At 30.3% G+C, this 13,929-nt stretch overlaps 1 protein-coding gene and 1 pseudogene across 9 annotated transcripts in view; both read right to left on the bottom strand.

The window, feature by feature from the left end:
- The window catches only part of LOC107630180 (uncharacterized), a 40,236-nt gene extending 29,435 nt beyond the window's left edge, over nucleotides 1–10,801 (bottom strand). The window contains exons 1-10 of one of the 9 annotated variants that reach the window (XR_015907131.1): nucleotides 10,663–10,801; nucleotides 10,404–10,542; nucleotides 8,387–8,469; nucleotides 8,199–8,249; nucleotides 7,933–7,986; nucleotides 7,746–7,832; nucleotides 7,217–7,380; nucleotides 5,943–5,979; nucleotides 5,145–5,486; nucleotides 4,412–4,480 (exon numbers count right to left, since the gene is read on the bottom strand). Coding sequence is in view for 6 of the 9 variants with exons in the window: in XM_088507855.1 (XP_088363981.1) it covers nucleotides 5,373–5,486; nucleotides 5,943–5,979; nucleotides 7,217–7,380; nucleotides 7,746–7,832; nucleotides 7,933–7,986; nucleotides 8,199–8,237 (495 nt within the window). In the remaining 3 variants the exon portion in view is untranslated. Of the gene's footprint in view, nucleotides 1–4,129; nucleotides 5,487–5,942; nucleotides 5,980–7,216; nucleotides 7,381–7,745; nucleotides 7,833–7,932; nucleotides 7,987–8,198; nucleotides 8,250–8,356; nucleotides 8,470–8,790; nucleotides 10,543–10,662 lie in introns of those variants that run through there. The other 8 variants (XR_015907130.1, XR_015907129.1, XM_088507855.1 and 5 more) reach the window with 8 other exon arrangements.
- LOC148570284 (uncharacterized) lies at nucleotides 10,651–11,385 on the bottom strand (annotated as a pseudogene).
- Between the last annotated feature and the right edge of the window lie 2,544 nt (nucleotides 11,386–13,929).

The following is a 13,929-nucleotide window of genomic DNA, read 5'->3' as shown; positions in this document are numbered from 1 at the left end:
GTTACCAATATTGGAAATGGATACTACTCATTTCATGCCTCCCGAATTTAACCATGATAGAATTTTCTACATGCAAGTGGATCCTCTTAGGGTAATATTCTTAAATGATTGCTCATCAACTTATATATTGATCAATATTTTGTACTTTTTCAATAATTATTTTGTATATTAGTATCTAAACACCTTTTTTTTTATATATTAGATAATGCATGAGTTGCCTTCAATTTTTTATCACACCTACAAAGATCATCTCAAAGAGAGGATGTTATTTGTTGATCTCAATGATAATCAAATAGAACTGCATTTGGGGAAAGGCAAAACTTCTGGTTATATTCTATTTGGTTTGGAAAATTTACTGAAGTTCTACTCTCTTAAAAAAGGTGGTTGGTTGAAGTTAATATATGTTGGGGAAGATGTATTTTTCTTGCAAAAGGTCAAAGATAATAACATGTGTAAGATGATTGTAGACCACCCTACTGGAGATTTAAACACTAAATCAGTTGCAGATATCCTTCAAGATATACCACATTCGTTACCTCAAAATACAAACCCTGCTTACTCTTATACTCATATTTCTCCCATTATTTTAACTCTACATAGTAACACTAATGGTTCTTTTCCTACACAGAAGGTTGATCTTGGTGCTAGCTTTTCTGCCTTTACCCAATATAATGTTCACAACCAGCTAATGACAACAAATCCAAATGCAAACAACTCTTATCAATTCCAACACAATGAGGATTCATTTCGTTATGGTTCAGTTAATAATAATGTCAACAACTCTACGGATTATCCTTTACATGTTCTTTATGGTAATGCATTGGATTTTAACTTTGGCTCTTTTAAAAATGGAACTACATCCAACATAGATTTAGGTTCTTCCACCCCCTTAAAGTCAGGTTATGTCCGTCGTGCTAAAACTTTAGATTTTAATACCATAGACACCTGCTACTTAATTAATAATGCTTTTTGGTGCATTAAACAAGTTTCATACAACCAGATTCAAAATAGTGCTGTGGTGAGTTTATATTTATTCAGAGTTTATATCTTTTTTCCTAAATTGGTTCAGAATTTAGTAGTAACATTTTTTTTAACAGGTTTTGCCCACCAGATTCGCATAGAATGCTTTTCCAAGCAAGCCTGACAATGTGAATGTTGTTCTCGATAATGGATGTTCATATCAACTGGGATTACGCTGGAATAAAAAAAGGAAGATTCAGCTATATCTGACTAGAGGTTGGAAGCATCTTGCAAAGTCTAATGGATTCAGACATGGTACTTTATTGAGATTTTCTATATACCCCAATGATGAATCTAACATGCATCTCAAGGTCCTTAGTCTATAAAGATATTGTCAATATAAACTATATTGACACGCATTTAGTTAATTACTTATGTTTTAATTTTCTTTCATCATATTCTCGATCAGTTCATTCTCATGATCACTTCTATCACTAAGTTATGTATTTCTTTGAACTGCGATCATGTATTGTTATGCGTGTTTATTTAATTCCTTTTTTAGCAATGTATTTTATTTTTTTTCTTTCACTAAACAGCTTTTCTTTCTTAATTGCTTGAATTCTTCTACAGATCATATCTTTCCATTGTGTGATATACTATTAGCTATTTTTTCTCAAGTTTTTAAATTAAAAATGTCCAAAAAAATCAAGGCAACTAATTAGTTTTTAGTCTCTCAATATCACTAATCGTCATTTTTTCATTTCAGTTTAATTTCAATGAATGGACTCATCAAATGAACTCATACAACAACATATAAGAAAGTTTAGTTATCTTTGATTGGAATTTTTTTTCCTTCGTTTTTGTTACTTTACCATCTGTATCATGTTATTTTCATAAATGTAGGATATATGAACCAAAATCACGACATATTAGAATGTACACCTATAATTATAGTAATGTTGAATCTTTATATACATGTTGCTAATTATATGATTCATTTAGTAATTTTTCTAACATTACATTATGCACATGTAATAACTGATTTTTAATTACTTACCTTTTTTTAACACAGATATTTAGTACTCTAAACATTACTTGTCTAGAATTTGAAAAGAAAAAAATTACAAGTATGTCCTACAAATTTACATGTATATCTTTACCTATCTTACTGCTAAATTTACGTTTAATTTGAATGACATGTTAATAAATTTGTTGAATATTATGTATCATGAATTTTTCATTTAGTTTAGAAAAACTGTCTACCTTAACTTGACTTTTTTTTACAATTTTTTTTTTCTTTTTTGAATTGGTTATCATGTATACCTACGAGCCGTGTCTACAACTTCACTTTCCAACCTGAAGAACTGTAATTGGCCTTTTGTTTCTCCGATTATTTGCTCTGATTTTTTGTGACCAATACTTTTCAAAGCTATTACCTTCCACAAGTTACACCCTGTCATGTACTCATTACTCACATAGTTCCACCAATACTGATCAATTGAGTAAGAGTTAATTTTCATATATTTGTCTTTTATATTTAGTACTTTTTTACATTTTCGATAAAACCACGACAATTTTTTTTCTTATCTTTACTTTCTGTTATAAGGTAATCAGACAATAATTATCCCTAAGCTACAGTTTGGAAGCTATGATATCCAAAGTATCATAATATTTAAAATAATATTTTTCTAACTTAGTTATTTCTTTTTTTCTATATCCCTATAAATTTTTTTATACAGAGTTATTAAACATGAGCTTCCTACATTGTAACCTAGATAACATATTGATATTGAATAACAAATCTGAATACCATGTAATGTGAACAAACTATACATTATTTACTTTTTTTATATTAATTTTCTTATTCCAACCATGATTTTTTGTGTCATACATGCATCATTAGTTCCTTTTTCAACTACAGATTTTAAGAATTCATTACATTACTTCATCTTCAGTGATGCTCAACTTTTTAAATGAACACAATCTTTTTCTACTATTTAAAAATTTTGTCGTCTTCTTTTCTTTGTATTATAAGCTTTTCGAAGATTAATTGTTTGGTTTCTTTCCCAAGGTCTGCTATGGTTTCTTCATGACCAATAGTTTACTAGGCCATTACCCTTCCACAAGCTACACTCTCTCATGTAATCATTACTCAGTTTACTCCACCAATAAACATTAATTGAGTAATACTTCATCTTCATGTATCTGTCATTTACGTATAGTACTTTGTTATATTCTCGATGAAATAGTAACTTTTTCTTCTTGATCTTCATTTTCTATCAGTAAAAAGTCATTCAATAATTACCTCTAAGCTATAGCTTCACAGATATAACATCTATAGTATCATCATTTTGAAAATTATATTTTATATTTTTTACGCAATACTCTTTCCTTCTTTTTTCTTTCAATTGCATTCTATAAATACAGCACTACAAGGATTTTTGCATTTATAAACACATATGGTTAAGTTTATAAATGTTGTCCTCTTCTCCAATTTCATTCATGTTACTTTTAATAAAATAATTACATTTGTGTATCTCTAGAAGATTTACTTTCCCAAAAGGTATTTGCATTTCTCTTTTATTAAACTTTCATATCCAGCTTCAGTTTATTTATTGTTTTAGTTCTTACTTCAGTACTACCAGTCTGTGCTACTTATCTTGCTAGAATAATTCACATTTTATCTTGCTAGAATAATTCACATTTTCTCATATCAGATGGAGACCCAACAAATCTCTCATAAATTGGTGGAAGAGAGTCGTATTTTTTACTTATATATCATCCCATTTTCGGTATTATATGCTCCCTCACAACAAGAACTTTTTGGTTATTGATTTTTATTTATTTAATAATTCTAGTTTATTCCTAATGTTTAGTTGATTCCATACATATTCATACATAAATCTAATTTTATGTTATAGTCACAGAACATCCATGAGCTTCCCAGAGAGTACAAGAAATCCTTTGAGGATAAAATATTGATTATTGACTCCAAACATAACCAGGTTCAGTTACGTATTCTAAGAGGTCATTCGAATGCTTTTATAATCGAAGGTCTTGAGAACTTAGTTAATGATTGAGGTACCATTAAGAGTTTCAATCTGGTACCCTTTGTGTGACAACAAAAGGAAATTAGAAAAACAAACTTAATATCCAACAATTCTTAATATAAACCTACTATTTTTCTCATTCAGTAAACTTCTTTTGTTTTCTTCACAGCAGGAATAGATACATTCTCTAAATCAAAGAAAATATTTAAATGGCATACTTTCAGCATAATAATCACAAAAAAAAAGAGAAAAACCAAGACCTCCTAAAAAGTGAGAAAGTATTTTAAACAGGTTCCAAATAAAAATCGTGATGCACGCCTATATATAAATAATAAGGCACAGAGGTGAAAAATAAAATGAAAAATAACAAAAAACAGAGTAATATGAATGAAGAGTCATACCCAGCACTGGCACCGCCGCCACTGCAAAACCAGAGCGGACCATCAAAAGCAAATCGTCATCCATCACGCCTATCACTCATAACACGTCAGAATAGAGGGAAACAAAATATACATTGATAAAATAAGTATCCAAGAAGATAAAAACCAAAAGATTAGAGAAACAACAGAATAAAATAAAGGAACCCAGCGGTTGAAATTACACCATAAAGATTTTTAAAGAATTTTCCACTGTTTTAAAACAATAGTTTTTCGAAATTGAATGCATAAAAAGGCATAATTCAACAGTTAGATATAGAGAGATAAATAGCTCCAATCTCAAGCAAATGGTGAAAAAAAATGACAAAACAGCAACACTTATTAATTATTTAGTTCAACACCCAAGAAAACAGAAGGGAAAAAAAGATTCAGACAAGGAAAAAAGAAATAAATAAAAGAGAGAAACAAATAACCATAAGTTTCTTACTAATTTTATTTCATAAGAGAGGTAAACAAAATATGTATTTAGAAAGTAAATAATCAAGAAGATAAAATACCATAAAATCAGAAAACCAGAAAAAAAAAAAAAACAATAAACCAGTGAATACAATTGCACCCTATAAATACATTAACTTATTTTTACACACATATAAACTTTCACATATCATAAAAAGGTAAAATTTATAAACCCACACAAAAGAAAACAAAAGAATAATTCATATAAAAAATAAACAAGTAGTGGTCTTACTTAACTTACCCAAAAGTATTTTATCTCTGAACCCAAAAACTGCTGCACAATTGAAGAAGCAAAAAAAAAAAAAGGCAACAAGACCAAATTTGCCTCTCAACTCCTGTGTCCAAATATTTTTTTTTTGGGGGGGGATGAAATAAAATGTTAATGATACCTGCAAACTCAACATGGACCTCACAAGAGCACCAAATAGTTTTATAAGAAACAAACCAGCTCCTTTCAATGAGATAAAAATTAGAATAAAGAAATGAAGGAAATAGGTAAGGAAGGGTTACTTTGCGACTTTTTGAAGGCTGGTGTAGGCTTCGAGCACATTGGATTACGTGATTCACAGGATTTTGGATCTCTCTGAAACACAAAATAGAGAAAATCCATCGTAAAAAAGGGAAGGAATATCATAGCAACTTGCAACAATCCAGGCGAAAATCAAGACACAATTTTTCACACTTCAACCAGGGAAGCAAAAACAGATCGAAATAACACGAAAGAAAAATGAATATTTTTATCTTAAATTAATAATTAATCTTAAATAATTAGAGAGTTATCTTTATCTAACCAAAGTAATTAAGTACCAAAAATTAGCTAATTACCATGCAATCAAATTAAATATCAATGAAACCCGTTAAACCTTAAAACCCAATGATAAAACAGCACAAGCAATACTAAATTAGTGTTTTGCATCATCCTAATTAAGACACTTGTTTCCTTTTTACTCTAGGAAGATTAGATGCAAATAAAAATGACAAAAATATGGCCCCATAAAAAGAGATAGTTAAGAATGAAGGCAAAATATATCAAACTTACACTGGGGACAAGAACAGGAAGGCAGAAATTATGTTTCCTGAGCAAGACAAAAGAAAGTAATTAAGATCAATGATGATATAGTAGATACAATTGAAGTAACTAATTAATTAGAGTATGTGAGAGACCTAAGATGCCGACAACAGTTCAAGTGATTTCTCCTGAGCATGCATATTAATTAAAAGTTTTCAATATACAAACTCTAAAATCACAATGAAACCATCTCATGAAAGCATCATATGATTAAGCCGCAAACAAAAAGTAAACTGCTCCATGTTCATCTAGTTCTTATCAATTCTTTTAAATTATGGAATATAAATTTTTCAGGTTTATTGAATGATAGAAAAATCTCAGCAATTGAGATTTTAATAAAAAGAAAATGCATTAGACTTAAAAGAATGTTAAAATCTAGTAAAGGCTTTGGTGAGAATTGCATACACCTTACTCAAATCACTACCAACCCATCAAATATAAAGTCTAAAAAAATTCATAAAAACATAAGCACTTTTGTCCAATTAATAGATACTGAGAAACAAATATTAATATTCTACGGTAGATGCAATTCCTTTAAAGAGTAATAAGATAAGTTTCAAGAAACCAATTTACAAATATAGTAGACTTTTTTCTCAATAAAATTTACTTGAACGAAGTCATAACATATAAACATATGAAGACAAAAGAATTATTAGAAGATCATACTAACTGTCTGATTTACTTAATTCCATTGGCAACAATGAAAGAGTCTATAGTTTTCCCAAATCTATGAAAAGTTAACACTCCCCAATGTACTTCCTTTGCCTACTTCACCACCTCAATGATCTCTGTAACAATTCCAACTTGGTTGATCTACATTACAATGGGGTATATAAAATGTATGAGCTTTAGAAGTGAATATTACGATATGTACTTTGGTCACCATAGCAATTATCACTATTATAAGACTGAAACTGCATGTATCTCAGTCTTTATAGACTTGATAAAAATCAGGTCAATGGAAAATAAAGAAAAGAAAAAAAACAACAAAGGTCAATCTGTTGAGCTTTGTTTTCTTTCTTAATTTCATGTTCTAATCTCCTTTTAATATATATTTTTTTAAGTCGCAAACTTACAGCAGAATCAGAAATTGCATCAAAGATTTATATGTAAATTTAACAAAACAGTAAGTTCATACTTGCGCTTCTATGTCGTGATTTTTAATGGCAATGGAAGAACAAAAAGAAAAAGCAGCAAAAAATCAATTAAAAAATGAACTTATCAACAGAGGTAGTAGCTATTACCATGAAATTGAAGTTTGAATGAAGGAAAGCGTTGCAGCCGCAGTGGTTTGTTCATTGCTTATGTAGACATTGGGTTCTTCACTTCTTCCTACAATCTTACAGCGTACATCACAGCAAAGAGTAACTTCTGGGTTCTGTCTAATTGGCTGTTTTTGGACTTTGCTCTGTATTTATAATTATCGTAACAATTAAATTAAATTTATGCACGTTTAAAGATTGACAAAAACAAATGCATAAGTAAAATACTATAGAAATCCATGTCAGAGGAAGAACAGCAATAAAAAAAATAACAAAATAGCAATTAAAAAAAATTAATTTATCAAAAATAGCTCATGCAACAGTGTTTTAATATGGGTAAAAAACTTGTAAACTCTATCTTCTAATGTATTGCATAAAGAAGCAACTTTTTTCAAACTCTGGATATCCAAACATCTCTATTAACGAAATATGATTAATTTTATGAAGAAAAAGTGAGAACAATTTTGAACTAAACAAAGGAACACCATCAAAGTCCATTTAAATCACTTACCTTAAGAAAAAGAGCGTTACCTGCATACTCTAGTACTACTCTCTCAATGCGTTTTGCATTAAACATCAAGAGATCATCTCCAACTAACTGCACAATATTGCAATGAGCAGAAACCATTCAAATAATTGTTAAAAACTTCTAATTTGTATGCTTATTCATATGACTATATTTTTTGAATTTCTTTTACCATGTGCAGGAAGTTGAAGTTCACGGCCAATATTTTTCTAAGAGTTGAAGATTCCTGCAAAAAATCAGAACAAAAACCTTTAAACAAAAATTTCTTAAGTCCGTATGTTGGTTCCAGCTCAAATAATTGACCACAGAAAAGTTTCAAATATTTCCAAACCTAAATCCTTTTCTTAAAATCAAATCCAGCTGATATAAAAGCATGGCCTTTGTTTATTTGTTTTGAGTTAAAAAATATATATGGAAACAGCAACAGAAACGAATTACTTTTATAGACTCATCGTTCTCAACTTCCTTCCTCATCATGGATATACCTATCTGACAACATGCAAAAGAATAACATAATGCTTTTGCAGTATTTTTCTTTTGACTAAATTAAAAATTTAAATTAATCATTCAAAGGCATAAAAAATCTTTATGAGTACCTAACAAACTTGTTTTCATAATGGTATTACCTAGTCTTTAGGCAATTCCAATATCCACCCCCCAATGCACAAACAGGAATGTCAAGAACAGCAGGATTTGGAACATTGAGCAACTGCAAAACACAATAATAGATCAAGTTATGGTAAGATTAGGATTGTATGATAGAAGATAAGCTCAACTTATTTGCAAAAGTCACTTGATATACTGGAGGAATGATCAAATATATAAATCTAAACTTAACAAATCTCCAAGATATGTAATAACTCTTAAGGGATAATATCAAAATACTTATACCAACAGTAAGAACACACAACTTAGACAACATAATAGGACACATGTTAAGAAAGGTGGGGAAAAAATAAAAGGGGTACGAATTCTTTTTTCCTCTGTTTTTCCTCTGTTTTCTTATATTGTTGTCGGGGTTAGAGTGTACCATGGTAAGAAAAGATTTTGAGGAGCCTCCCAATAAGCTTCCTACCTATGAGTGTTGATAACCTTATCTTATATTAGACCAAGAGTACAACCAATCATTTCAATTAGAAACCACAAAGAAAGATCTAAATTGAAGCTCATAGCAGCATACACAACAACCCAAAATATAGACACATATGAATGAAGAATACGTTATCAGATTTAGAGTTGAAGTCTAAATTGACCAAATAAAAAGAAACCACTGTAAGTTTGTTAATAAAGCCAAATTTAAATTTGCATTTTGTAAATAAAGTCAGAATATTATTTGAGAAAATAGAATCCAGAATATCACTAATTATCTGATCCAACCTAACAAACAATACTTGAATATAGTAAAATTAGGCCAAATTCTTTGCAAGCTTTCAGCATCAATTTGTAACAAAAACCATAAAGTAATAGAAGCACTTAAAAAAATACAAAAAAATAGTGAACAGAAGCTCCACAACAAATGCTCGCATAAAAGGACTGAAAGCTAGAATGTAACAAAGCAGTTAAGGACTGAAAGGAGCTGTAACAACAGAGCAGTAAAAGAACCGGAAGCTAGTCATTCATCCCTCTTACACCAGATTAATTAACAAATTTCTTAAACTACAACTTGAGGTGTATGAAAGCCTTTCAATCAGAACCCTGCAAGAGTCTTCAAATTTGAGTTTAATAGTTGAACATTTAAACTATACTAAACATACTCAACTTTCACCTCCAATTGGTTGCATCTCAATATCATTCCAGAATTAAAAATTATAAAGTCTCAAAGTTACTGACTTAGAAAACAAAACCTGACTTTTACTGCATAATACATCTTACTTTAAAAATCCAAATCTTTAAAACCACAACTCTAACAATTCTAAATTTTTATGAAATTAAAGTGTTAGAACCAGAGCTTCATTTAAAATTGGTTCCATTTAAAAATGCAAACTGGAGAATTTCTAATAGAGGAAACAAGTTGCTGCTGTGTTAAACGTTCTGCAAAAAAACCAGATTTGACATCCATAATTCAAAAATTCACCATAAATCATAAACTTAATGAAAAAGTCTCAAATTCAGCAGTCTAGCTCCCTATATTCCCAAGCTTAATCCGGACTTGGTCCCACGCAATTCCGATAATCACAGATTTAGTTGTAGTTTTTCAAAGTTGCTGACTCGGTATAGAAATTACGCAGAAAATCAGATTTAGAATTCAACTTTGAAAAATCATAACTAATTCTCTAGTTGATACGAAACCTTCAAAATTGAGTTTTCACAATTACACTTAATATAATTTACTTAACACTTAAATTCTTATCATTTCAGTCACTATAGAGTCACTGATTCACTTTCAAAGTTGCCGTTTATTTTCAAGAGAACCAGATTTTCAGCAAACCATTTAGTATTCAAAACCCAACCCTTCAATACCCCTCAAAACCAATTCCAATCACAACTTCAGCCACAATTCAATATTCACATAATCAACCAATTAATCACAGCTATTAAATCTATTTGCAGTTATTCAATAAACCTTGTAGGCATTCTTAAATTAAAATCGTTTTAAACCCCCTACCTCGATGTCGCAATCGCATACTTTAACGTAACAAATACCTTCTCTTTTAGTGTCAGGGCAGCAGCGGTAACTCTCACACAACCAGAACGGCAACAATACCAGCCTTCGCAACTTTGACCATGGTTGCAGTAAAATAGAGGATTTAAATTGAGTAGGAATCAAAAGCAATTTTCAGCCCTAGGGATTCAAGACAAAGCAAGGACTTAAATAGAATTAAAATCAGAACATGGCTACCATAGCAGTAACAAAACAAAACAAGTAAATGGATCAATCCTAAGGAAAAGATCAGACCAGTACCCAGATAACAAAATCATAATCAGCAATGGCTTCAACCGTCCTATGGCAGCACCAGCGACAACAGAAAACGGCCTCCTCTCCTTTCCGGTTCGTGATTCCAGTGGCAGCAATGATCTTGAACCCAACAAACAACAACGGCAGTGGCGTTTTCTCAGATTCCAAAACCCATAAGCAGAAACAAAACTGGCGGGCCTTCCTCCTCCAGCGGCGGCTTGGCGAGACGCGGCAGCAGCAGAGTGCGACAACGGCGGTGCTGCAGCTCAATAACAGCGATGCGGTGGCAGCTCGCGAGGATGGCGACGGCAACCCGCGGCGCTGACGGCGACAAGGCTGGTCGTGGGCTTCTCTTCGTGTGTCTCTCTCTCTCTCTTCGCGATTCTGTCCCATCGACGACGGCTTGTGAACGGATCGGCGGCAGTAACGCAAGCTTGTGGGTCCATGGACGGGACGGCGCCGTGAAGCAGCTCGATGGCGAGCTCCAGGGCGGCGACGGTGACGGCAGACAGCATCTCTTCTCTCTTGGATGCAAGCTCTCTCCTCTCCACCCTTCACGCTTGACAGCGACGGTGACGGCGGCGAGGCCCCAGCCAGCGCCGTCTCCCTTCTCTTCCCTCTTTCTCCCTGTTTCCCCCTTTCTTCAATTTGTATGCATTTGTTATGAAGGAGGGTGAGGCTGCGGCTGCGGCTGTTAGGGTTAGGAACCGGGGAAATTAGGATTCTGAGTTAATTTTGGGAATTAGGGTTTGAAATTAAAATTTTATAAAAGAATATGAATAGATATGAATAGATATTTTGATAAAATTAAAGGGTAGAATAATTTTAAAACTAAATATATTCTCTTAAAAATATTTAAGAACATTATTTATTAATATATTGCTAAGTTGAATTAATTATTTTTAATTTAAATTAAAAAAATAAGTATATTAATCATATTTTTATAAAATATAGTTTAAACTCAATATTTAATGATTTAAATTAAATGATATAACTTTTTATTATTTTTCTATTACTGAAACTTTAATTTTAATTTACAAAATATCTAATTATAATAAAAATTGTACATAAATATTAACTTATTTAAACTTAAAGTATTTATAAAAATCAATTTAATCATTCTTAATAAGTTAATCTCTAAAAGCTCAAACTAATAAAATAAACCATAATTTATCCATAATAGAGATTTCTTAAATTAAGTTATATATTGCTTCCATTACTAAATCTTAATTTCAAATTATATGAAATAACAATTATAAAATTACACAAGAGTATTAATTAACATAACTCCAAATATTAATAAAACTAATTTAATTACCCTTAATTAATTAATTTATAAGATAAGATATCAAATTAATAAAATAAATCGTAACTTTTTCATGATAAAAGTTACTTAAATTAAATCATACAATCCTTCCTTATTTTTCAATTACTAAAATTATACAAAATATTCCAATATAATAAAATTACTTAAGAATATTAATTGATTCAAAATAAAGTTATCTCCGAATCTATTTAGTTATTTCTAATAAAATAATTTCTAAAATTATAAAGTTTTAAACTTAATAAAATAAAATCACAATTTATTTATAATTATGTTTTCAAAAATACAGGATGTTACATTCTATCCAACTTACAAAAATTTTCGCCTTCGAAAATTGATATAAGTTGAAGAAAAGATTTATATTCACATCCCTTTTTGAATATTTTAAAGGTTCCAAGAAAATCATATCACATAAACATAGAAGAAAATATATTAGATGATGCAAAAGTTGATAAAAGTAATTTGATGCAAACCAAATTTCAAAATCTAAAATTAAATAGGCACAATGTTCGTTTAGAACTCTTAATAAAGCATGATCACTTCCTCTTATTGCCTCAAAACTCCACAACTCCATATAACTTCATAGATTGACCATATTCACTTTCCGTACGCACAAATCGTGTCCCTAAGAACTAGCGCATATAAGGAATACGAAACATGAGAAGAGAAAGACAAACGGCACGAAAGGTTTATGCGAGAAATTGGAAGAATACTCAAGTTCACAGTTGGACAAAGATGGTATTTCGCAAGGATTTGAAGGAATACGTGAGATTACCAAACAACAAGAATATATATATATATATATATATATATATATATATATATGTATATATGCAACAAAATGTAGCATAAAGCGGGTTAATTCAAAGATTAGGAAGAAATTTTGAATCAAACAGTTTCAATATGAACATCATTAGGAAAAATAGTACAACAATTTAGAACAACTTCAATTTGAAATAGAGGGAATTAGTTTATCTTTTTCAAAAGAAAATATTTAAATCCAACATTTTCCAAAAGTACTAAACTATTGTGTAGAAGCATATTAGAAGTCTTACAGCGGATTGAAGGGGATCAGAATGTGCAAAGTTCTTAGCTTAATGACAATGTAACTTCATTATTTAGCTTATAGATGTTTAGATGATATTATATTGTAAGCCATGTCCACCTGGTATAATAGTGTATTATTCTCCATTGTTTTTCATTCACTTTGATTTCTGTTACATTGCTGATAGAGTTGAGCATGCAAAATGTGCAGGAACTTTGTATTATGTTGTGGTTGTACTTTTCTAGTTTTCTGTCAAGAGAAATGTTGTAAAATTAGCTATAAAAGATGTTATGTGACGATTGTACAAGATTTCTAAATTCAAAATCACGTTTATATCTATTAAATAATGATTCTTGAATATTTGCAAATTACTGTATTCGACTATTTGTTTAAAAATGACCAACTAGAAACATATAAGAAGAGTAATAAATAAATTTGATAATAATTAAAATTACATGAGTGGATCTAATTATTCGTAATAAATAGTTATTTTGAAATACCAGTTTTTTATTTTCTATATTTTTTGGTTCTTTAGACAAATATTTTGACAAGCGAGTACAAAATATATCATTACGAATGTTTAAACTAAGATGTTTACTATAAAGATATACCATGACACTTTCATGTTGTAGGTACCACAATAGCGTGGCAAATGATGGAACGAAAATGATTAAACATCACAAAGGGAGTGTTTTGAAAATGTTAAATGATAACATCCTAGAAAGCAAAAAGTGTAACTGCAAGTAAAGCCAGCCACCAAGGGTGGACTCCAATTCATTAACGAACTTCGAATTAAAATCTTGTAATCATTGCTAATGGTAGGGTCTCTTTTTTTAACTTTTTTGAATACAAATTAAGGTTCTTCTCAAATGTAGTTAAATTAACAATTCATCACACTTTACTA

This window comes from Arachis ipaensis, chromosome B3, assembly GCF_059453495.1.
Source record: "Arachis ipaensis isolate K30076 ecotype BB chromosome B3, ASM5945349v1, whole genome shotgun sequence".
Taxonomy (NCBI): domain Eukaryota; kingdom Viridiplantae; phylum Streptophyta; class Magnoliopsida; order Fabales; family Fabaceae; genus Arachis; species Arachis ipaensis.
This window is presented reverse-complemented; position numbering and strand designations above follow the sequence as displayed.